Raw genomic sequence first — 26,662 nt, 5'->3', positions numbered from 1 at the left:
ATATAAGAAATGACACATCAGTTTTTATTCTTTGTAATTGTGAAGTAGACACACCAACTTCTGAAACAGGAGACTTCGATTTTTACATGTTCTTATATTTAACATGTCTAATTGGTATTTTATCATAACAAACAAATTTAACATACATCAAAAGCAGTTAAAAGATAGAAACTTCCTTTCCTTTGGACATCTGACTTTTAAAAAACAGGAACAAGATTTACAAATTATACAAAATGAGCTGCATATGTAATATTGACACGGAGTTATTGAGAAAATACTAGTTTTAGTTGTTTCCAGGTAAAGCAGTCTCTAGTAACATGTCAACCCAAAAAATACATGCAATTGCTAACTAGCCTTAGATATACTACATATACATGTAAGAAAATAAAGATGGAGAGTTAAGCAAAACTTACAAACTTGGTTATTTCATACTTTCCAGATATTTTGAACATATCTAAAAAATTTAAACAGATAAGATATCATATGATTTTAAAGGGAACTCAATACAATATTATGGAACAGTGAAACTGAGTTATTAAAACCAAGGCAGTTGTTTTCTTGATGTCTTCAGCCTCTTAACTAAGACCTAAATAGTTTAATTCTATCAGCTAAATTTAACCCAAGAGTTGACTTTTTATAGTTGTTTATTTCTTAGTTTACAGTCTTTTATTCCTATAAAGTCTTTGAAACCGGTGTGATTTTACACTTATGGCGCATCGCAATTTGGACTAGGCGTGTTTCAAGTGCTTAACAGCCTCAGATAGTTGCTGTATTGAACAGCACAGGTTTAGAGAGACATATAAAGAAATGCACGTGCCTAAGTGATTTCAAACCATGGTCGGTGATATGAAGCAAAGGTGAAAGGTACCAAGAGAGAAAACAGTCAGGGGATCTGTGGGAGGTGGGAATGGAAGGAGTTGGGGGAGGGAGAGCTTCTTTGGGAAAGCAACATTTAGGCAGAGCCTAGAAGGGTGCTGAGGAGGGTTGGCTAGAGTGGGGCTGGAGTGTCTCAGGCAGCGGGAGTGCACGGAGGCCCTGGGATGAGAGCTGAGAGAGGGCCAGTGTGGCTGGGGCATGGAAGGAGAGGGGCAAGGCAAGACTGGAGTGGAGGCAGGGGCAAGGGGGGCAGAGGGAAGATCAGGCAGCATCTTTCAAACCATGTTCAAGACTGTGAACTTCATCAAGAGTTGACTTTTTAAACATTAATACTGTCAAACCTCTTCCAATAATATTTTTTAAATGCACATGAACTATTACTTAAAAGTTTATCTCATTTCTTTAAATATGGGCCTTGGGCTAATTTGTTGAACACTGGGGTAATATAAACACTAAAAAAAATAAGCAATTTGCTTTTTTTAAAAAATTATTTATACTAAATAACTCAACTGAAAAAACAATTTTTGTGGGGAGGAATCAGGCAGATGATTCTTATTTGGGGTGTTACAGTGAAGAAGGACTCAATTAAGGGGGAGCTGCACTGTTTTGGCCAACAAAAATCTGAAGGATTGCAGTTTTTTTCTGAAATGATAAAGTAATGTTTCTTGGTGTAGAAGATATAGGGCATACTTTTACAAAGAAGTTTCATAATAGCTAATTTTTTGTTAAATCTAAAGTCTGTAACATACACATATGTATCTTATTTCAGAAGAGGCAGTGACTCAGAGATACTTAGATTCAACTTCTGATTCAGTCAAATGAAGTCCAAAAGTTTGGGATTAAATGACCCACTACTCGCCAAAAATCCACAAAATATTCACACCGGATAGACCAAGATTAACTCTCCTATAAAGAGAAAAAAAAAAGTTTTAGTGGAATTGACTGCCCAGCATTTAAGGTCTTTTTTCAAATAACTAAAATAGGAGTCTTTACAAGGGATACATGTTTAATTAACATTTAGTGCTTTTCTGAAATAAGTTATGTTACACATGGTTTATCAGGTGAATTCCAGAAACAGTACTTTCTTAACTGTGCTTAAAACCCAAATTTAGAATAAATGGACTTATGAAGTGTTGAAAATTAATTTTTCAGTGGACCTCAAGAATTATTACAACAGATAGAGTTAAACAGGACAATTTTAGCAAGTAGGATTTAAGTAAGTGTCAATTAAATTTTTAAAAATTGAGGAGTTAGAGATGCTAGGCCTCTTAGAGAATTTTACCTGTTCAAAAAAGGTCATTTCATCAACTATATTTTCCCATTTCTCCATACCCTCACCAACACTGCAAATGATAAATTTCAATTTGATAGAAAAAATGTTTTAATTCTGGCTTGATTGTATATGAGACTAAGCATCTTTTCATGTTCATTAACCATCTGCATGACACTCTTCTATGAAAGTCTCTCGTGTCTTTGACCATTTCCTATATTTTTCTTTTCTAATTAACATATATGCTCCTTATACATGATGGATATCAACTTGGCTTTGCTCTAAATGTTGAAATTATAAGTCTTTGTCTCAGTTTGTCATTTAGTTTTAAACTTTATTTATGGTGTCTTTTACTAAACAGGACACAAATTACTGTGCAGTCAATTCTGTCTAGATTTTTTTCCCTTTTGGATGTAAAACTTTCATCTCATTCCACTACCACACAAATATGTGGCATTGAACTGATAATGGATTTGTATTAAACTGCTGTGTTATGGGCATGATTCCAAATGGTCTATATTTGAGCCACTTGCTTATTTCCTTTAAGCAAAGGAAATTTCCTTCCTTTAAGGTATAGGAGAGCAGTTTTTAACATTTGATTGTTCCAAAATGTATTAAAAAGATTAATCATATTTTAAGTTAATTTCAAAGACTTTTCCCTTGGTTAAAAAAAAAAAAATCCCAAATAAATAAAACACAGATTAGTTTTAGTCTAAAATGTTTCATTTTCCACATGTAAGTTCCTCATTCAGAGAAGATAAGCACTTTAAATATTATACCAATTCTTTTGGGCCTCTGTGTAAATTACTGCCCAACTAAGATGTTACAGAAAACCCAAATGAACTTTTTGGCCAATCCAATACTTTTAAAGATTTTACATTTTTATGTACATGACAAACTATATATGGTACTCAACACAAGCTTCATGTTATCATGACAAATCACTTATGTATCAATTTAGATTTTTAGAGAAAAGATAAATTTTCAATTAAAACCAAAAATTCATTATTTATTTAAATACTTCTAAGTTAATTCCTCACTTCAAAATAGTCTTCCAGAAACACTGTTAAGAATTACAAAACAATATATTTATAGCACGTTCCATCTTTCTAATACATGTATATCTTTCTAAATACTGCTAGAAAATTTAGGAAAAAAGTCTGTATTTACTGACATAGAAGAATATCCAAGATATACCATAAGATTAAAAGGCAGGTCACAGAGTAATATGTTTGGGTACAATATATTTTTAAACAAAATGAAAACTAAAAAAAAATCAACTTTCCCCAGAAAGGAGTCTGAAAATGTACACCTGAAACTGTTAACACAACGGATACCTCGAGGGAGAGTTGATCAGAAGAGAGAGTTGATCAGAGGGGAGTTTTCAATGTCTAGTTTATACACTGCTATATTGTTTAAATATTTCTATACTGAGCATGCATTATTTTTGTAATTAAAAAATAAAGAAAAAAGAGCCATGGTAGCATAAATATTCTTTAACTCAGTATATCCAACACATTATTTCAACATGTCATCAATATACAAAATTATTAGAGATATTTTACTTTTTCTTTTTTGGTACTAGGTCTTCAAATTCTAGTCTATGTAGTTTACACTGACAGCCCATCTCAATTTGGACTAATCATGTTTCAAATGCTCAATGCCACATGTGGCTGGCGGCTGCTTTATTGGACAGTGGAGTTCCAGAACCTGTATAAAACAGGGCACCTATAAAACTGAAAAGAAGCATGCATACCAAACTGGAACAGACCCCTGATGTTTTCTACTCAGCCCTTCCCTTTACATTTTTTTAACCTCAAGTTACACAGTGCAGGCAGAGATGGACCCAGAACCCAGATTTTCAGACTTCCAGTCCTTGCATTACCAGATTTACCCAGCATTAGCTGAGGTCCATTTACTTCAAATATTATTTGAAGGACTAAAATTTCAAATCACCTAAATAACAAGACAGCAATTTTGAGTTTATTGTAACAGTATGTGAGCTTCATTACTAAGTATTTAGAATAAACAAAGTAAACAATTTCAACTGACCATTTTTCCATCCCAATTAACAATATTATGGAACTGGTGCTGACTTAGTCTCTCTGAAAGTGTAAACATTTTGCAGAAGGCTTTGTGTCTGAAGTGGGATAGCTTGAATAAATAGGACTCCAGTTTTGTTTTTGTTTTTAAATTTTAAAGTGGCAAGAGCCTGATATATCAGGGTTGTTCCTCTGGGGGACACAGCTGTAAAGCCAATGATGTGGTCAAATTGCCTTTTTATCAATGGGGAAATGGAGGTTCCAAGGAATTACTGTAATGGACTTGCTCAAGATGGCAGAGCTGGTTAGTGACAGGGCTGAGCTAGTACTAGAAGCCATATCTCTTACTGTTCAGTCCACAAATCTTCAGTATATGATGCTGCCTTCTGCAGAATCTGAACATAAGGAAAACAGTATATAAGTTAAGTACTTGTATTTTTAAAGCATAAGTACTTACCCAAGCATTCCTGACTCTTTGGTCTTTATGATATAGAGGAACATTAATAATGTATGAAACATATTATTTCGGCCCTGGAACAAAGACAAAAAAATACAGCAAGTTTTAAACCTAACGAAACCAAACCATTCAGCCTGATAGGTAAATGCGATCCTATCAATTTATATTCTACTAACTCGGAATTCCATGTAATTCAGCCTTTCATTCATTCATTAAACAAAGTGCCCACTTTGTGCTAGGAAGTGGGAATACTGTGGTGAATAAAACAGAGAGGATCCATGTAATTGAGGAGCTTAAGGTCTAGTAGGAAAGGCAGACAGGAAACTCAGAATTACAATAAAGTGTGATGAATGTTATGAGAAAGAAGAAGGTGTAGGGTGCCATGGGAACATATGCATTAAACCCAGAGTGGTGAGGCAAGCAATGCCTCCCTGAGAGAGAAATTTTTAAGTTGAGACCTGAAAGATGAGCAGAAATAAACACATTGGGAAGTTCCCATACACGGGGAGCAGCATTTATGAAGGTCTGGATGGGAGTTATTCTGAAGCTGGTACCCCTGTATCCTACACACAAAAAATACTCTATCCCCCAAATTAACAGCATAAACAACAGTGTTGGAATTAAAAAACCTTTAATCACACTTCAAAATACATTATGATATATGTTAACAGTGTAAGTAACATATTAAATGTAAATTTATTTTGTCTACAAGGGACTATGAGGCAGCATTTTGCCAGCACTAAAATCAAACTATTATATGTAATTTCTGGTCTGTGAAATAGCTCCTGATTTCGATTTTCAATTTACTGATTAACTTATACCTGCTTATTCTGATTTAGTGTTTTTACTAAAAAATCTTAGGATATATGATTTTTAAAGACAAGTGTTTCTTTAAAAAAAAAAAAGGATTTGCATGGAACTTGAATGGCCCAAAATATTTACACTTACAAAGTTGAAATATTAAACTTAAAAAAAAAAAATTCTCTCCTGGGTATCTGATGAAGTGAAGGATACAATTTATGATTATAGTCTATGTAAAATTTCTTAGTATAGATGCTGGTAACAAAAATAACTGCAAAGGTCATCAACAGAACTGATGTTTGTAATCAAAGGTAAAATACCTGGATAGAAGTGTAAACTGGTACAATCATCTTTTTGATAACATATTTTAACAGCCTTGAAAATATTCTATAACCTAGAATTCCATTTTTGGACTTCAGGCTAAAAAACTACCCAAAATGCAGACAGCTATACGCATAAAGGTATTTATGATAATGAAGACTTAGAAACATCCAAAATATCTAACTGTAGGGGAGTGGTTAAATAAATTATGTTATAATTTTATTGTGAAGTTTTAAAATAGCCATTAAAAAGTGTTTTAACGAAGATTCTTAAAGGCATGGAAAATTATAACATTAATTTTAAAAAGGATATAAAACTACATAAATAATATGATTTCAACCCATAAATAAGTACAGAAAAAGACCAAAATGAAATTTACCAAAAAAATTATACCAAATGTTAACAAGAGCTTCCTGTAAATAATGGAATAATGAACTTTTCTTCCTTTTCTGCATAATTCTCCAAATTAAGCACATATTACTTTTAGAGTTTTAAAAAAAGGGATACAAAACTAGCACTTTTTCCCTAATTTAAAAAGTTTACCTATTCCATAAACAAGAGAATCTAATTTTAAAAATATTAACAAAGCAAGTCATCCATGACATTAGTAATAGCAACTGCTACATTTAGAAGTACCTTTGGAAGACTGTAGAAATGACGCTGGTAGATTAGCTCATAATGGGGAGGGTTGATAGCACTCTGATAAATGCAAAAAACATTCTCATTTGTCACGTCTGTAAAGGAAATATGCTACATTAAAAAAACAAAACAAAACCACTAGATGTATTTCATGTGAAAAGCTCAATTCATCCTCTTAGGAGAGGTTGTTTATACCTGGTTTATTTGGTGTCTGAACAAAGTGCTGAGAAGTAAATGTTTTTCCATCAGGGTATTTAGGATGTGGAGGTAGTCTGGAATCAAGGTAGGTGCAAAGCACATGCATGATGATCTGAAGACGAGGAAACAATTTTTCAAAGTCAGCATGAAAATCGATCAAGTATGTATGTGGTACTTTTAAAACATGTTTATAATGACTCCAATTTTTAAGTTTTCTCCAAAGAAAGAATTAGCAAAAATGTTTTCAAGTGGTTATATCTGTAAGATGAAATCTATGAAATGAAAAGATTAGAGCAAGACATTCCTAGTTTTCTGTTAAGGGGATCATTCACACCCATATAGGTAATTAACAGCAAAATCAAAATAAAATACACATACATTCAATTCTGAATTTGAGTATCAGCATTTAAACTTCATTTTCACACATAACAGTCACTATAAAAAACAGAACAAACATAATTTTGAAAAACTCTTAAATGCTCAAAAACTTTATACTCTGATTTCATAAATCTAATTCTAGGAATCTTTCTTAAAATCATAATCCTAAATAAGAAAGAAACATGCATTATGTTACTCCTGGCAGTATTATTTAAGACAGAAAAACAAAAATCCCTCCCTCACTACATGTTTTCCAAACTTTTAGGTCCAATATAGGAGAACAGTTAAATGACAGTGTGTAATAGTGCAAATAACACTGAAAAGTGAAAAAAAGCAGGAGACATAATTTTACATATGGGATTATTATATCTGTGTCGATAAAAACATTAAAAATAGCACAATATAAGTAAAGAAAAAAAAAGAAGAAAATAAACCAAAATATTAACAGTGGTTGGGTTAAGATGCTGGTACAAAAATTTTGTATTTCTACTTAGTTTCTAAGTGCTTTTTATTTATTTTATTTTCATTTTTATTTATTTATTCATTTATTTATTTATTTTATTTTTTGGCTTCACTGTGTGGCTTGCAGGATTTTAGTTCCCTGACTGGGGATTGAACCCGGGCCCACGGCAGTGACAGCCAGTGCTGAGTCCCACCCACTGGACTGCCAGGGAATTCCCTCTAAGTTCTTTTCAATATTCATTTTTATAATGGAAAAATAAACCCAATAACAAAAATGTCAAACTGAAAAAACTGGGGACTTACAGCAGAATCAGTGGGCAGGTCTGTATCCCACTTGCGGCCTTTGAAGTCTCCACCTCTGTTCCATCGAAATGAGCTCATACAGCCTCCTTGGGAAAGTTCTGTAGCAACAAAGGTAAAATAAAATAAGCTAAGAATATACAAGAAGGAAAAAAAAAGGCTAAGGGGGGGCTTCCCTGGTGGCGCAGTGGTTGAGAGTCCACCTGCCGATGCAGGGGACACGGGTTCGTGCCCCGGTCCTGTGCTCTGCAACGGGAGAGGCCACAACAGTGAGAGGCCCGCGTACCGCAAAAAAAAAAAAAAAAAAAAAGGCTAAGGGGTTACAGTAAGGAAAGTATAACATCTAAAAACCTGATCAAAACATGCAGACAAAGAAATACAAGATATAAAAGATTAAATAGCACCATGGGGACTTCCCTGGTGGTACAGTGGTTAAGAATCAACCTGCCAATGCAGGGGACACAGGTTTGAGCCCTGGTCCAGGAAAATCCCACATGCTTTGGAGCAACTAAGCCCGTGCGCCACAACTACTGAGCCTGTGCTCTAGAGCCCACGAGCTACAACTACTGAGCCTGCGTGCCACAACTACTGAAGTCCTTTTGCCTAGACCCCGTGCTCCGCAACAAGAGAAGCCACTGCAATGAGAAGCCCGTGCACTACAACGAAGAGTAGCCCCCACTCGCCACAACTAAAGAAAGCCCACGCGCAGCAAAGAAGACCCAATGCAGCCATAAATAAATAAGTAAGTAAGTACGTAAGTAAGTCATGATAAATGTTTATTCCTAAGTAAGTCATGATAAATGTTTATTCCTAAACCTCAGTCCAAACCTAGACTAGAGAAGGGGCAACATTACATTTTCAAATTAAGATTTATGATAAATCTAGAGTGAAATACTATTTCTAAAACTTGTTTTAGTGATGAGAACATTTTACAGAGTTTATCCAAATAAATGTAGGGAGGCATAAAGAGAGTATGTGGGAGTACCAGGGAGGCTAAATTTCCTGAGTCTCAAGTCAGTCTCCTCAGAAGATCATATTTCCCCCAAATAATCAGAATATAACAGAAATATAAAGAAGCAACATATTACATATGACTTATAAAAATCGAAAGAAATAGGATCGGCATGCTGAAATTATAAAGAATGTCATTGTGGCATCCATTCTTGGTAGCTTAAGAATAGAAAATGAGTGAAATATTCATGTGAGCCCATTTAGCTCATATTTAAGTTTCCCTATTTAGAACAAAGTAATTAATGTATTCAAGGCTAACTACATTATTTTGACCATTTTTAAGCATACAGAATATAAAACTCAAAAGTTGTTCAAGTATAAGCCTTAATAAAACCATTATTAAATACATATTTATAAAATAAGATCATACTTCAGTGATACTTATAATTAAAAAAATTTTTTCCCATGTTACCTGTATAAAATTTCAAACTAGTGAAAAAGCTCTCATTTTTTCCCTCTTCAAATCAATAATTACCTTTGATCCTTTCAAACAAGTATTCCTGATTTGGCGTGAGGTCTAGATACTGCACGATTGTATTTAGAGTTGGAATGAGTGGAGCTTTGACCAGAGCAGCCTGCTTCAAGCTAGTAATACTAGCTTCTGTTAAAATTAAAACACACAGAAAACAGATTATTCCTCATGTGGATCTTTGAAAAAACTTCAAATGCTCTTCCTTCAATAGATGTTGAAAGAATAAAGGAAAGCAACGATAGTTTATCTTAACAAGCTGCATTATCTACTTTACCTACAAAATATTTGATCATTTCTGGCAAGGTGGCCAGATTTAAACAAACACATGCATACTCCAAAAACAGCCAAATCCATTTTGCCAGATCTATAAACAACTAATACACAGAAGATTTTTGTGGGGTATATATAAAAAGACACATGAGAGCTTTCAAAATCAGGTTGAATTAAAAGTTGCCCATTATGCCAGTGACAAGTGAACACTTTATGAGTGATTTCTCTCATCACTTCATGAAAGACAACTATCCAAAGAAATGAATAAACCAACAAAAAGTTTCAAAATGTACAACCATACTAGTAATACCCAATGTTGGGAAAAAGGCTTTCTTATATGTGACATTATTGCTAGAATATAAATTGGTATAAGCTTTTTGAAGGAATAAACCAACAAAAAGTTTCAAAATGTACAACCATACTAGTAATACCCAATGTTGGGAAAAAGGCTTTCTTATATGTGACATTATTGCTAGAATATAAATTGGTATAAGCTTTTAGAAGGGTTATGTATATTAAAAGCCTTAATATATTTATACCTATTGAACTTACAACTTCACTCCTAAGAAATTATCCTAAGGAAATAATTATAAATGTACACAAATATTTAGGTAAAAGGACATTTACTTACAGCATTATTAATAACATCAAAGGGAAAATCTTCTAAATTTTAAATAATAAAGATCAGTTAAATACAATATATTACATACATAAAAAAGAAATACAAACTAGCCATAAAAATAGAACTGGAGAATATTTAACAAAGTAGAAAAAGTGGAGGGAAAAAAGCAGGTAACAAAACAGTATGACCCCAATTTAATTAAAAATATATACATACATATGTACTATTTGCTCAACTCCTAAGTATACACTTTTCATATTTTAATGTTGTTAAATTATGGTATAACTTACCATTGATATATATAGTATCATAGTATTTTTCTCCAAAAGGAATAAGTGATTGTGATTTAAAACTGATTGATTGTGGTTATCTACTGAAGCGCAATCATGGGTAATATTCTTTGTGTATTTCTGTACTTTCCAAATTTTCTACAATGAACATATGCATGTTGCTTTCATAGTGATAAAACAATGTTATTCTTTTTTAAAAAGCACATCACACTGGTAAAAATGTTGTGAAAGGTAACATATTTTTATAGCTTATAAAAAAGCTCAAAAAGGATAAGCATAGGTTCAAATAACATTACCAAGAAAGTAACCCTCTGACTTTGGAGTCAGAAAGCTCTGGCCTCAAATCACTGCTCTGTGACACTGGGCAAGTTACTTAACCTCTCTGAGTCTTAGTAGCCTGATCCATAAAATGTGGCACTAAAAGCTAGCTTTCAAGGTTAATGTGAGTGTTGTATACATTATATACAAAATATACAGATACTCAACACGTGGGTACTTTAGTGATGCACAACACTATACTTATTCCAGAGAATAAAGACTGATTAAAAAGATACCCAAAAGCAAGTGGAAAGTGTTAATGTGCAATCCAAAGCCCTTACATATTTCAAAGAGAAAGAAATTTATTCTCTAGAAAGCTGATTGACTAAAATATTCCTTATTTATTTTGAAACCTAATTATTTAACACTAAATAAGTTATAGTATATATATACTTTAGGCAAATTATATTACACAAAACCTTAACAATTTTATTTTTAGCAGATAAGAAAAATGTATTTTTCTTATATTGAAAATAGGGGACTTTAAATTAGCACTGTACACATTTTTTATGCTTTGTACAATTTTAAATTAATATCTAATAAGAGACTTGTATCTTGAATATATAAAGAACACCTACAACTCAATAATAAAGAGACAAGTAACCCAATTTAAAAATAGGTAAAGGGGAAAAAAAACTGGGTAAAGGATCTGAAAAGATATTTTGCTTATGAAGATATATGAATGGACCAGCACACGAAAAGATGCTCAACATCATTAGCCATCAGGGAAATGCAAACTAAAAACACAATGTGATACCATTTCATATCCATTAGGATAACTGAAAAAGACACATAATAACAAGTATTGGCAAGGATGTGAGAAACTGGAGCCCTTATACACTGTAGGTGGGGATGTAAAATGGTGCAGCTGCTTTAGAAAACAGTCTGGCAATTCCTCAAAAGGTTAAACATGGATTTACCATATGGCTTAGCAATTCCACTTCTAGGTAATACCCAAGAGAAATTAAAATATATTCACACAAACATTTGTATGTATGTGTTCAGAGCAGCATTATTCATAATAACCAAAAAAGTGAAAACAACCCAAATGTCAATCAAATGATGAACAGGTAAACAAAATGTGGTAGATCCAAACAATGGGATATTATTTGGCAATAAAAAGAAATGAAGTACTGATAAACACTACAACATGGATGAACCCTGAAAACATTGTTAAGTGAGAGAAGCCAGTCACAAAGGACAACATATTGTATGATCCCATTTAGATGAAATATCCAAAACAGGCCTATATAATGAGACAGAAAGTAGGCTGGTAGTTGCCTAGGGCTGGAGGATGGGTGGTGGTTGGAAACGGGTCTATGGGGTTTCCTTTTGGGGTGATGAACTATTCAAACTTGACTGTGGGGATGGTTTGCACAACCCAAACCTTTGAATTGTAGACTTTAAATGGGTGAACTGCATATATCTCAATAAAACTGTTATATTTTTAAAAAAGTGATATTATAGACATTTAGTTTTTTTCTTCACCTCAAGATAACAAAAGGTGGTGTTAAATAGCCCATTACAAGAAGAAATTTTCCACTTGGCAGATTCACTGAAGGAACTCAAATGCTGGGCTCTATTTTCACATACCTCCTATTTGCAGCTCTGGACAACCCATTCGCCTCATTTGTGTGCTGACAGACTCAATCTCTTGTACAAGTGGCACTAATATTGTCTCATTGATCCACTAGGAAGAAATGAGGTAATGATTTTACACACGCAATTTTAAAGCATTTCTCAAATAATTATTTTCATGAAACTATTTTTGCTGTCTTGTACTTGAATATTAACAGAGTATAGTGAAAGAGAATGGAAGTAGCAGCTACCTGAAGTCTAGAGAGAGATAAGTAAATATGCTAACAGAGCATAACTTGACTAAGATTTATTCTTAAATCACATATGCCTATTTTTTAAAGATATAAAACTTTCAGCTACATGTTAAGTTTTTCTTAAATTCTTCTTTCTAGGATCATTATACTTAGCTAAAAGGATCATCTTCAGTTTACATTTCTAGGGTAATTATTCACACATTTACACATGTAGCATTTATACTGGTTTGTGGTTAGTAGAATAGTTTTTAAAACTAAACGTAACTTAGATTAACATAACATAACATAGATTAGCTCTCAGCAGGCTCACTCAATCCCCTAACCATGTGGAAAACAGATTTTACTGTATTTGAAACTAGTTTGTGAATATTCACTTTAGGACTAGGAATTTCAAATTCCACTTTGCATGGCTGATATCAAACTCATTCTGGGATGTGAAAAGACTGCCCAAGGAAATACCCCATCTAGTTTTTGTGTTATGTGTTTTGTGTTTGTTCACAGCAACTTCAACCGCTTTTTCTGTTTCCACACTTCTGTTTAACCATAAAGTAGAAGGATGAAAACAAGCTTCAGATCAAATACAAGTCTATACAATTCATTATAAAATTTTTGAATTAAAAAGCCTCTGAAAATGAAGTGTTTTTATAATCTATTTAGCAAGAAAATTTGATATACTGGCAAGACCTGAACTGAATTCATGTGAAGCTATTATTAGACTTTATCCTACCTAGCGTGACAGTTCTTATGCTCTGCTGCAGAAACATTAATGTGGTTGATTACTGAGTACTAACAAGACCCTGCTAGTGTATTACAAAATATATGGTATATGCATATACTGCTTTTTAAAGAAAAACTACAAAAAACCCTAAATTTCAGAACATTGTAGCCTAAGGAATTCAGATAAAGGACTGTGTTTGTATTTCTTCTAAGCTAATACTTCTGACCAAGACTTTATAAATATATTAACATTTTTAGATAAGCCTATGAGTGGAAATAAAAGAAAGTACAGTTCTAGGACATCATTTCACTTGTTCATTCTTCCAACATTTATTAAGTGTATCCTACTTGCCAGCCACTCCTAGGCGGCAACAAAATTATCTACTAGCTCGAGGAGAGAGATCTAGGCCTCATTCCCAGAAAACCTGATTGAGTAGTTCTAGGGCTGGCTCTGGAATTCTTATTCAAAAAAGCCAATCAGGCTTCTGGTTCAAGAAAGTAGGCTACTACTTTCAGCACTCCTTCTTGATACCCTATTTAAATTATAGTAAAAGAATAAAAAAGGGGCTTCCCTGGTGGCACAGTGGTTGAGAGTCTGCCTGCTGATGCAGGGGACAAGGGTTCATGCCCCAGTCTGGGAAGATCCCACATGCCGTGGAGCGGCTGGGCCCGTGAGCCATGGCCGCTGAGCCTGCGTGTCTGGAGCCTGTGCTTCACAACGGGAGAGGCCACAACAGTGAGAGGCCCGTGTACCGCAAAAAAAAAAAAAGAATAAAAAAGAACAAGTGATTTCAACACATTTCTAGAAGCTATACAGTGGGTGGATGAGTGTTGAAGAATCAAACAGTGGAAGAAGCGGCAGCCTCTACAGAATCTAAGTGGAGGGGCTTCCCGCAGTGGAGGAGGGGCCAATTCGCCCCCCTGGAATCGGGACAAATGGGTATTACAGAGAACAACAGAAAGAGGCAGGGTTGAAACCAGGGAACTAACTCACTCTGTATATGCAAGAGCTGGCCTTGCCAACCTCTAGGCCAAAGATTAGAAGGTTCTTTAGAAAAATCGAAGAAATTGATATACTCTGAAGTAGCTTCAAGCATATGTTATGTTCTCTAACTCTGAAGTTTTCTGACATTAAGGACCTCATTTTTGCTCCCCTCACATTTCTAGACACATAACAGACTCTGACAGGAAAGCTCTTTGAAAAGTAAAATTGAGATGTTGGGAAAGGGAAAATCTTAGCAACTAAATACACTGTTCCTTTATCCACTCAAAATACACTGATTTGCTAAATACAGAGGGAAAAAAAATCCCCAAGAATACGGACACTATATGGTAAACGTCATGTTTATTCTTATATATGTGCCACACATATTGTACTTTTAATAATACTTAATTCTGATATTCTAATAATTCACACCTCTAACTGATATTCTAACAACATACTTTGTACATTAAGAGGCACTAATATTGTCCAAAGAGTAATGTCAGAACTTACATTTCTGAACTTGGCTGTCCATGAATCCATATGATCAAGAAGTTGTCTATTCATAGTCACTCTTGCCCAGACCTATTAAAAATGTTTAAAATGAACAATCAAATAAAATGCCAGTTATCAATCATTCCTTCCCCCACCCTCAGAAATATTTGGAATACCTTGGAAAAAACTTCATGAATATCAATACTGATCTAATTAATATGCAGTAGTTACTATTCATGCACACATATATATTTAAAATTCCTTACATTGATATGTTTGAAGAACATTCTTCTTGCTTTTAAGAACAAAATTTAAATCCTTTATTTGCTTTTAAACTGAAGAAGTTACAGAATATCAAATGTTCTAATCTAAATGTATTTCAAGAGCAAGAGTCTTGTATATGCTAATAAGTATAAGTAGATACCTGAGATACCTTTTCAATATAAATGAATGCAGAAAAATGTTTTAGGCAGGAAAGTAATGTTAACTATGTGTCATAAAGAGTAAAACGTACATAATTCAGTTTTGGGTACACAAACTTAAGGAGTCTTTCTACCGTTTAATGTGTGCCAGATTTATGTTTCTAGCCAGTAGAAGTGGAGGTTACAGAAAACAAAGTTCCAGAAGAAGAAAAGACTTTCTACCAATCTGTAAATCATAAATATCAAGTCATTTTTATTTTCCATTTACCTCCTCTGCAGCTTGTTTAGAACTGAGATCAGCTTCATCTTTGTTAGCACATGGGGCCTGAGACCTACAGGCAAGCTGATACTGAAACTTCTTTAAAGTTTGTGCATAATCCCCCATAAAACGACTGTGGTTCCAGAAAGTAGGACTGGTGGAAGGCGAAGTAGAATCTGGGCTTCCTACAATGATTAATTTAAAGATTATCAGTGTGTTGTAGTAATTTTGATATCTGGAGCTGGTATATGAACTCTGGGTATCCAGGAACCTAGGCAATGGCAATCAAAGACAAAGCCTCGGGCTTCCCTGGTGGTGCAGCGGTTGAGAGTCCGCCTACCGATGCAGGGTACACGGGTTCGTGTCCCAGTCCGAGAAGATCCCACATGCCGTGGAGCAGCTGGGCCCGTGAGCCATGGCCGCTGAGCCTGCGTGTCTGGAGCCTGTGCTCCGCAACGGGAGAGACCACAACAGTGAGAGGCCCGTGTACCGCAAAAAAAAAAAAAAAAAAAAAAAAAGACAAAGCCTCCTCTCCTCCCTGCTCCCAACGTTCTCTCTTCTTCAGAGAAATGGAAAATTAAAAAGAACATTTTCTGAGCAGTATCACTTTAAGAGCCATATGCTCTCTAAGTGGCTGAAAGTGTCTGTTTATTTTTGTTGTAAAATTAAGCCTGTTTCATTCTCTAAGACTTTCAAATGATTCAGAGAGAAACAAAAGACAAATTTCTTCAGGAAATAAATAGGCTAAGGAGTTCTTGCTTGAATTTTTGGAAGCTCTTTCTGAATGGGATAATTACAGCCTCTTATTAATAAACTAGTCTTTTGGCTAGCAGCTAAACTCACTCTTCCCTGTACTACACTGTGTTCTATTTATAGTCTGTAGTAATTCCTGCCTTGTATTAAGAGACCATCTGCTGATTACACTTTTAAATTTATAAATTTACTTTTAGGAAATGTAAATACTCAAATTTAGGGACTTAATACTACAGAAGAATCTACCACAGTACTTATCACACTTTAAGGTCTGTTTCTTTTTCCAAATAAAATTTGAGCTCTTTGAGGGCAGGGAGTATTTTTTTCCCGAGCATCTAGCCCAGTACCTGAATAAAGAGCGAATTTTCAACGACAACTATATGATACTTATGAAGAATTAATTTTTTCAGAGTTTACCTGATATCAAAAGTATCAATTAATATTTCATACCCTCACACAAAAGTCACAAATACAAACTAGTTTTTTTTATCTTAGCAGAATTTTTAAAAGGAATGACTGTAAAATAATAAAACTGGTTTTCTAGTGATGTTTACAGGCACAAAAGACAAGAAATCATGAAAGGGATATGCGGCAGTATTTCAAGTCACAGCATCAAAACCTTGAAGGTTAGCCAGTCTTGTGCTAGTAGCACTGGTGAAAGTAGTTTCATGCTGGCATGAAAATAAATAATTACATATAATAAATACCACACTTGGGGTAAAAAAATTTCAAGTAGGACTTCTGGTAACACTGACTTAGAGGAATGAATTAATGTCAAGGAAAAAAGTTTTAAACAAGCACAAATGATTTAATAGGGAATAAAAAAGGAAGGTAAGAGACATGGTCATGATAGAGCACAAAGTTTATCCTATTTTGATTAATTATTTTGACTATTAACTTTGAAAATGATAATCAAGCTTTCTGAGAGAAAACTTGAACTAAAATTTCAATAAAGTGTGGCTTTAGATGACAAAAGAAGTTTTATACAGATGACAGAAATATGTTTTTATATCTGTTGTACATTAGCCAAAGTACAAGGAAAATATATATAGCAAGTGACACAATAGGGCTTCTCTGTAATCACCACCACCACCAAAACAGCACAAAACCTGTAGCTGGAGAACCAAAAAGACCAAAGAATCAAAGCACAAAGAGATTTGGAAGTCTGGCAACATAATAAATCAGGTAACCTGAAACATCTCCATATATATATATGCTTATCAAATAAAATATATAATTTAAATGAATAATGGAGCTTGCAATAATGTAAGAGGAAGAGTCAGCAGCTAAAAATGAAGAGGAAATTGAAAGTCAGAGTGGCCAGTGGCCTGCATGTGAGCTGATGCCGTGGCTGCTCTGGAGCATTTTGTAGGCTTTGGGAAACCTATCAGCTTGGATTTCAGTGCCTGGGAACTGGAAATGTGGATACAGGTCCAGGAGAGGTAGACAGCTGGACTGAGACCTTCTTCCTGTCTCTATTCCCTGCACCCTGCATAGAGCCAGGAACCTCAAAGGGCCACATTCTCAGTGGATAAGGAAAAAACATCTGTCCACCGACACCAGGAAATAACAAGGAAGCTTGTCTCTCTTAGGCTGTTTAAAAAGAAACCCCCAGAGATTTAAAAATTACAGATCTATCTTCACATGGGTTTATAGTGCCCGTTTACACTCCCTGTGAGGTCCAGGAACCTCTAAGCCCCCAAATTACTTAAGTTAGTTCAAGGTCAATGATGTTCCTTAGGCACCTGGTAGAGGCAAATATAAAACTGCTAGCAGGAAACAACGCTTCCATCCAGCCTGCCTAGGACAGAAAAAGCACAGATAAAACTCTTCTGAAGATGAGCTTACCAAAAACAAACAAAAATTACATAAATCACAGGGAAACATGTCTCCAAGCAAATGAGTCAACAAGAAAAAAATGTTAGCATGTAATCTCCAAGAACTTTAGATAACTGAACTACTTGACAGAGACTTTTAAAAAGCATGTTTAAAGTGATTGAGATAGGAAAAAGAATTGAAAATATAAGAACAAAACAAGATACTCTAAATCAGGCATATCTGAAAGAGAACCAAATGAAACTCTGAAAACTGAAAAAAGAAAAAAAGACAAAGAGCTCAATGAGTTAAACAGCAGTTCAGACACCACTGAAGAAAGAACTATCAGTCCAAACTGGCTAAAACAAACTGTGGGGGGGCTTCCCTGGTGGCGCAGTGATTGGGAGTCCGCCTGCCAATGCAGGGGACACGGGTTCGTGCCCCGGTCCAGGAGGATCCCACGTGCTGTGGAGCGGCTGGGCCCGTGAGCCATGGCTGCTGGGCCTGTGCGTCCGGAGCCTGTGCTCCGCAACGGGAGAGGCCACAACAGTGAGAGGCCCATGTACCGAAAAAAAATAAAAATAAAAAAAAATTAAAAAATTAATAGGGTACAGATCAAAATCTCTAGCCAGAGTACAATTAACTTAGGAAAAAACAGATAACAAAGCCTTTCATTTCACATACTTGGAAATTAAAAGCAACACCAATCACCAATAATACTTCCAAACAATATTTCTAAATAACTCCTATATGTCAACGAAGAAATAAAAATGCAAGTCAGAAAATACCTGGATATGACAAAAATATGTAGAGGGTACATAGGGTTCTTTGTATTCCACTCTATAATTTTCGGTATCCTTGAAATATTTCAAAATTTAAAAAGAAAAAAAAGCATGTATCAACAAATAACAAGATAATATTGATTTGTTTCTTTGACATTTGTGGCACTTTCAGGCAAAATTAAATTAAAAATCAATAGAGAGATTTCAAGTGACACAAAGAGCCATGGTCCAATAATTGGCTTCCTCACTGTGGCCATGCTTTAGCACCTAATGTGCTTTCTGTGAAAGTTCCTGAGGGGGAAAAATCATTACTCGGCTCAATAGCCTAACTTGGTTTCAATAATAGACTTTGTAATAATCAAATCCACCCCAAATAGATTAAGATTTGCTAACACTGCTTCCCAAGGCAAACTAGAGACAAGTTAAAAAATGTTCCAAAAACAACAGCACTTCTGGAGTAAATCCATGCTCTCTCCAGCCTCCCTGCCACACCAACCTTCCCAAGGACTACCTGAAAGGAGACAACTATCACTTCACGAAGCTCTGCTGTGGACCGCATCAAAAACAGTTTTATGACCTCAACTTTTAAACAAATTATAACTTACATTATACGAAAAAGCTTTCAATAGTAATGTAGACAAAAGGTTCAAGATTTCTGTTAACTCAGGTATATTTTACATCTTAAATTTTGGTGAACTTAATTCTTCTAACTGAACAAAATACAAAACCAAAATGTATTTCTCTCCTAAGCTACACAAGGTGTATTACTAAAGGACTTAAACATTTATGTATGGGATCAAAGTAAAGGTTGAAGATAATGTAAAATGACACAAAAATACGTACATTAGATCTAAATAAAATATATATGTACCCAGCTTAACTCTATGCTGTTTCTCTTCTTCACTTCTAAGAAAAGTATCCAAGGTTCGTAGGTCTGTCATGTAGTCTTCTTTGTCAGTAGGAGAGTTGTAGACGGTGGGTGAAGAACGGTAGCGAGATCTCAATCCACTGTTCTCCACTGGTCCAACAGTGGTAGGGTATGGAGAAGATGGAGAGGGACTATAGCTGGCCAACTATACAAAATAAAAGAACTTTATTTTATTTTTCTTTAACTGAAATTTCTTTGGTTTTTGACTTTCAAAGAGCACACACCAATTAGAATGGCCAAAATCCAGAGCACTGACAACACCAAATGCTGGCGAGGATGTAGAGTAACAGGAACTTGGATTCATTGCTGGTGAGAATGCAAAACAGTCACTTTGGAAGACAGTTTGGCAGTTTCTTACAAAACTAAACGTACTATTACCATAACAAACATCCTCCTCCTTGGCATTTACCCCCCAAAGCTGAAAATTTATGTCCATACAAAGACCTGCACACAGATGTTTATAAGAAACTTTATCCGTAACTGTCAAAACTTGGAAGCAACCAAGATGTCCTTCAGTAGGTCAGTGGATAAACTGTGGTACATCCAGATGATGGAATGTTATTCAGCACTAAAGGAAATGAGCTAGCAAGCCATGAAAAGACGTGGAGGAAACTTAAATGCATATTACTAAGTGAAAGAAGCCAATCTGAAAAGGCTACATATTGTATGATTGTGGAAAAGGTTGGGGTAGGGGGAGGATGTATAAGCAGAGCACAAAGGATTTTTAGGGCAATGAAATTACTCTGTATGAAACCATAATGGTGGATACATGTCATTTGTTTGTCCAGACACATAGACTGTACACCACCAAGAGTGAATGCTAATGTAAACTACGGATGCTGGGTGATAATGATGTGTCAGCGCAGGCTCTTCTATTCATACAACTCTGCAGCAAGATGTTGATAGCGGGGGAAGCTGTGCCTGTGCCGGGGGCAGGGGTACACAGAAAATCTCTTTTCTATTCCTCTCAATTCTGCTGTGAACGTGAAACTGTTCTAAAAATAGTCTATTTTCCAAAAAAGTAATATATGTATATTTTATTTTTTTGCGGTATGCGGGCCTCTCACTGCCGTGGTCTCTCCCGTTGCGGAGCACAGGCTCCGGACGCGCAGGCCCAGCGGCCATGGCTCACGGGCCCAGCCGCTCTGCGGCACGTGGGATCTTCCCGGACCAGGGGCACGAACCCGTGTCCCCTGCATCGGCAGGCGGACTCTCAACCACTGTGCCACCAGGGAAGCCCTATATGTATATTTTAAAAAATGAAAAGCATGAAGAAAATAAGCCATACTTGTAACTCTACCACCTAGAGATACTATAATCCTTTTTCACATTTCATGTATTTTCAACTCTTTAAATGTACATATATGTTAATATATTTTTGTTTTTATATAATTGAGATAATACCCTTTAGCATTATATTGTTTTTTTAAAGTTAACAAGAATTTTTCTATAAAAATCCTTTGTAAGTATTCTTACTAGCTATATAATACTTCGTAATACAAATCTATCATAATTTATTTTTACATTCTTATATTCTAGACATTTGGATTGTCTAAAATTTTTGGTTACTGTGAATAATGTTATGATCAGCATCTTTGTGCATAAATCTTAGCTGAATTTCTGATGACTTCCTTTAGGAGATCCCTAGAACTGAAATGACTTGACCAAAGCATATGAACATTTTTAATACACATTTCCATTCTATTAAATGAAAATGTTGTACTAAGTTATACTCCTATCAGAAGAGAATAGATAGGAATACCTATTTTGGTATGTGTCCATCAGCATTACTATTTAAAAATATTTACGATATATAAAATTTTTTTAAAATGTATATTTAATTTGCATTTTCCTTATTAAGTTAAACACCTTAAAAATACAATTACTTGTCAGTAGTATTACCTATTAACTACTTACTCCAGTACATTGACAATTTTTTTTCTACTGGGGTTTCATGATCAATTTATATTAGTTTGTAATAAATTAAGGATTAACAAATTTTATAATATTTAATGCTGTTTACAAATAAAAATGTTAATCCTCTTCCACATTGATTTTTCTTTTATTTCAATTAACATGTTAAATCCTTATATATATTGTGACTGTATTTGGGTTACTGTTTCATTAACTGGTTTTATCTTGCTCAAGGGGCACAATATTTTATGATTCATTTACATTACCTTATTTCATCCTCTCACTAAGTGGTAAATATTATTACTGTATTAATTTTAGGTATAAGAGGTTAGGTAACTTCTCAAGATCATACCAGGACACCATTCCAGTTTTCTGACTCTATTCTGTTCGAAGGCAGTGATTTCCACCATTCTGTCTTCCAGGTCACTTATCCATTCTTCTGCCTCAGTTATTCTATTATTCCTTCTAGTGTATTTTTCATTTCAGTTATTGTATTGTTCATCTGTTTGTTCTTTAGTTCTTCTAGGTCTTTGTTAAACATTTCCTGCATCTTAATCTTTGCCTCCATTCTTTTTCCAAGATCCTGGATCATCTTCACTATCATTATTCTGAATTCTTTTTCTGGAGGGTTGCCTGTTTCCACTTCATTTAGTTGTTTTTCTGGGGTTTTATCTGGGACATAATCCTCTGCTTTTTCATTTTGTCTAACTTTCTGTGATTGTGGTTTTCGTTCTGCAGGCTGAAAGACTGTAGCTCTTGCTTCTGCTGTCTGCCCTCTGGTGGATGAGGCTATCTAAGAGGGACTGGGTCTTTCTCTGGTGGGCAGGGCCATGCTCAATAAAACTTGTCTGCTGATGGGTGGGGCTGTGTTCCCTCCCTGTTAGCTGTTTGGCCCAAGGTGACCCAGCACTGGAGCCTGCAGGATATATGGTGGGGCGGCCTCCAGGAGGGCTCACGCCAATGAGTACTTCCCAGAACTGCTGCTGCCAGTGCCCCTGTCCCCACTGTAAGCCTCAGCCACCCCCCACCTCTGCAGGAGACCCTCCAACACTAGTGGGTAGGTGGGTTCAGTCTCCTGCCAAAATTATTATTAGGTAACCAGTAGTATGGAATTTCATTACAAAGAAATATTATGTAAAAGGGTGAGGGTAGACAGTGTGTTGATTTCATTTCCAGATATTTCTCATTTAACTATAGAGATATTAGTCTAACTAGTGTCAGCATCTGAATATGTTACCATCCCAGGAATTCCCTGGCGGTCCAGTGGTTAGGACTCCATGCTTCCACTGCAGGGAACACGGGTTCAATCCCTGGTCAGGGAAGTAAGATCCTGCAAGCCACGTGGTGTGGCCAAAAAAAGGACTTGAAAATGTGACCATCCCTCTTTTAACGCCTATTTTATAGCCTTATGCATCAGGCAGGAGTCACAATTTCAAATTTGTCAATTTTGTTTCTATCAAGCCTAAAAATTAAAACTAAAGTCCACTTTACTGTGGGAGATGGTATGAAGGTTTCTAATCATCCTATGGAGAGTATTCATACTCAAGAGTCAAGTTACATGACAATCCCAGTTTCTAGCTTAGAAGATACTCCAGTATGATGAAAAGCATTAATATTCTATAAGGATATATAAAAGTTTCACATAAAGAAGCAAAGAAAGGGGGAAAACATGAGTAAAGGAAACTAAAGTAGAAAATCATCATAATTTCAACTTGTTTTAAAGACTGCAGAAAGATCCTAGATGGTGAACCTCAGTTCGTTATCTTTTCAAAAGCTAAATCTTCTCTTTTGTTTTAAGATGTGATATAAAGAACTTCTAACTGCTGTCAGGAAATCTGGCTTCTATTCTTAGCTCTTAAATGGGCAATTTGGGCAAGTCAATTATCCACTGGTCCTGGGTTTCTTCATTGATAAAAGAAGGAGTTTCGACTCACCAGATGATTTTCAATTCAAACCTCCCAATTCTAAAATGGTAATGCGATTGGCCAAGAGAAAAGAGTCATTACCTTGTTATAACCACTGATGGGTGAGTAGGTCACTCCAGGGCTATAAGAACCACTGCCACCTGATGACAGACCTTGTAGCTGAGGGCTGTATCCAGTTATACAGCTGGTGGTGAACTTGGGGCTGGTACTGGGTGAGCGAGATGGGCTATAACTTAATACACTCTGACCCTGAATTGAAGGAGAAGGTGGAGAGGGAGGGATTTGGGGTGCTGCCAGATCACGTGGAGGAGTAGTCTGTACAACTAGAAGGAACAAACAAATAATTATGTGTAAGTATAAATAAAATTTCTATGAAAACAGATTTAATGAACTGAATCTTTTCCTTCAGGAAAAGGGCAAGTAAGAGTGACCTGGTTGTTAAATTACATAAAGTATTACTACCAAAGGACACAAATGGTTGTTTACCATTTCCACAGAGTTCAAAATAAGAAAGTGGCTTTAATGTAGCAAAAGTTAGTCATTTAATTTTAACAGTAATTAAACAATGGAACAAACTTCCATGAGACTGTGAATGTTACTCAATTTATATAAATAGGAAAGATAATCATTGATCTTAAGACCATTTATTGTAGAACTGTTTAATACAGTTGAACCAGATGGCCTTAGAAGTCCCTTCTAGCTGAGTCTATGAGAAGAGAAAATTAAATTGAGAAAGATTTATTGCCAACCTTTCACCCACCTTTGCAAAAGATATGAAACACTTACCAGCTGTTTTCAACCCTAAAAGTGTTTGCTGTCCAGGGCTAACAACCAGACTTGTTGGTGCCACAGTGTACTTGAAATATCTCCAAAAATCAAATAAAGCATTTAGGCTGAAGAGAAATCCAAGGGCAAGCTCTGGAAGAGAACAATTTATTTATTTTTTAAAAGGGGGGTGGAACATTTAAAGGGGGGAAACAAAACCATGCATACTTTAGCAGATTAACAACAAAATTGAAAACTATCTTCTTATTCCTAAGAGTTACCACTTCACTTAATGAATGTCTATTATGTGTAGGGCATTTACCAGTGAGTTTCAAAATATTATCACTAATCCTTACAAGCTTTTACAGTAAACATTTTCACCTTTGTTTTAGAGATCAACCACCAGTTGTAAAGAAGTCAAGTGACTTTTGCAGTAGCTCACAGCTAGTTATTGAAGCCATGATTCTAACTCAGGTATGCAGATTCCAAAACTCTTGCTCTTCCACTTGCCACACCACTTCCCTATCAGACTTTAGCTTAATGTATGTATTAGACTTTGGAATTTACTTCAATGGCCATAAGGACCCTTTATACCCAAGGACTACTGAAGAGCAGACAGAGAGGAAGGATGAGGAAACTGAGGAAGCCATCAATGGAGTAGAAATCGGGTTGATCTTGAAAGGTGAAAAAGTAGAGAAGTAGGGAAGGCAATTCAGGGAGACAAATACAAACACAAATCTTACCAGCTCCAAACTTTATTTTTCATGATTATCCGGAATCGTATTATTAATTTGATTGTCTCTTCTACTAGAATATTCCTTGTTCCCTTCCTGGTGTATTCCCAGTTTTGGGAACACAGGAGGCACTCAAATATTTGTTGAATAAAGGAATGAATACTAAGCTGAATTAAACTGGAACACAGTTTTTCACTGGGAGTAACTACATTGCAGTGAAAATTAATTACTTACCTATATACCAGAGGGGCCAGTATCTCACATTATAATATAAACTATACATTCTTCCAGTCCTGAAAAAATTAAAAAGGCTTTTTAATAGTAACAAAACAAAACAAAACCACACCAAAAATCAAAACAAACACAAAACCCGTGGAACCAACCATTGGCCTCTTAAATTTTCACTTTTCCCTCCCTTTTTGGCTAATTAACTTACATTTCAGTATATATCATTCCAGCCATAGATACATTTAGGAGTCCCCAGGCTAAAACCACTTTCCTAGCTTCTGTTTCTTTTCTCATCTTGATGGTTCTGTCAATAAGGGAAGCACTAGGGTTTGGCTCCCCTTGCATCTGTTCAAAATCAAAAAGCAGAATTAATTAAAATAAACTACTTCTCCATTTAAGAAATCAAACTTGTTATAAGGTAACTAAAAGTTGCATCTACTTTTCCTCATCTTCAAATGTCTTTCCTAACTTTTTCTAATTTTAATATTAGTATATGAAAAGGGAACCCTAAATTACAGCTTCATTGGCACCACACTGTAATCAACAGAGAACTGGCTGTTTCCTTCAGAGAATAATTTAACACTTCCAATAAAGAAAAATATCTTATTTTGTAATTTAAGGGTTAGTGGTTATGTTTCCAATTACGCCCTGTTGTGTTTTTGGAATATGTCACAAGGACTAGGCCAAGGGCTATAAGAAATTCAAAATACCAAGTTTTGGGAGAAAGTATTCCAAATAAGATATGTCATTACTCTCCTCCCACATGCTCGTGCGTAAGTCATTAACTGCCTATGACCTTTATTTAACAACTCTGCACACGACCGACACACGCCAGAGATCTCTGATTCGTGTTGCTGATAAAACACAGGGATTTAAGTTTGAGAAGGGCGAGTACTCATGGTGTGAAGGAGATACGGGTGAGTTGGGGAGAGTGCGCAGTTTTGGTCCACATTAGGATTTATTTCCTCTGTTTTCCTAGGCCTCATCTCTTGCAGACAAGTGTTAAGACTTGTTCCAGATATATGGAGTCGTCTCCCACAGAGTAAGAGCAGTACCCTTCCCGCCACCCTGCCCCCGAGTCAACACTACCCAATACGGAGAGCTTCCCTCCCTGGCTCTCGCAGCACAAACTTTACGGCTTCTTTCCTCCCTTCCACCACGGGTAGTGGAAGGTCTGGCCACACTCCCCTTTGGCTGAACCCTCGGCAGGTCCACACGCACGTTAACTCCCACGGCCCGCGTGGACTCAAGAGTCCAAACACCACAAAGATAATTCCGAAAACGCACCGCGTTCTTCGCCCGGAAACGGCTGGCTCGCGCCACTCTCCACTGCACATGCGCGAAGCCAAGTATTAACGCGAAAGCGACCGGCTTGTGGAGCTAC

The 26,662-nt window shown here is 35.6% G+C and overlaps 1 protein-coding gene across 2 annotated transcripts; it reads right to left on the bottom strand.

Moving 5' to 3' along the window:
• TMEM209 (transmembrane protein 209) lies at nucleotides 1-26,657 on the bottom strand. 2 transcript variants are annotated; one of them, XM_032643073.1, is made up of 15 exons: nucleotides 26,566-26,657; nucleotides 25,487-25,623; nucleotides 25,285-25,343; nucleotides 24,338-24,469; nucleotides 23,633-23,874; nucleotides 19,656-19,857; nucleotides 15,444-15,619; nucleotides 14,772-14,843; nucleotides 12,321-12,417; nucleotides 9,231-9,356; nucleotides 7,748-7,845; nucleotides 6,602-6,716; nucleotides 6,404-6,501; nucleotides 4,646-4,719; nucleotides 1-1,782 (listed from the first exon to the last, which is right to left on the bottom strand). In XM_032643073.1, the coding sequence occupies exons 2-15, from the start codon at nucleotides 25,621-25,623 to the stop codon at nucleotides 1,728-1,730; spliced, it is 1,683 nt and encodes a 560-aa protein (XP_032498964.1). In that variant the 5' UTR covers nucleotides 26,566-26,657; the 3' UTR covers nucleotides 1-1,727. The 2 variants fall into 2 exon arrangements, with proteins under 2 accessions (XP_032498964.1, XP_032498965.1); XM_032643074.1 differs by having other exon boundaries at nucleotides 11-1,782; nucleotides 26,368-26,597.
• Between the last annotated feature and the right edge of the window lie 5 nt (nucleotides 26,658-26,662).

This window comes from Phocoena sinus, chromosome 9 (assembly GCF_008692025.1).
Source record: "Phocoena sinus isolate mPhoSin1 chromosome 9, mPhoSin1.pri, whole genome shotgun sequence".
NCBI lineage: Eukaryota > Metazoa > Chordata > Mammalia > Artiodactyla > Phocoenidae > Phocoena > Phocoena sinus.
The sequence above is the reverse complement of the archived record's forward strand: the minus strand, read 5'-3'. Positions and strand labels throughout refer to the sequence as shown.

Excerpts from the sequence above, each read along its gene's own strand:
- TMEM209 (XM_032643073.1), bottom strand. The coding sequence starts at position 25,623 with ATGCAAGGGGAGCCAAACCCTAGTGCTTCCCTTATTGACAGAACCATC. Across the intron at positions 15,620-19,655 it reads ACAGCATAGAGTTAAGCTGG|GAAGCCCAGATTCTACTTCG; the intron begins GTACATATATAT and ends TAATCATTGTAG. Across the intron at positions 14,844-15,443 it reads CTAAACAAGCTGCAGAGGAG|GTCTGGGCAAGAGTGACTAT; the intron begins GTAAATGGAAAA and ends CATTTTTAATAG.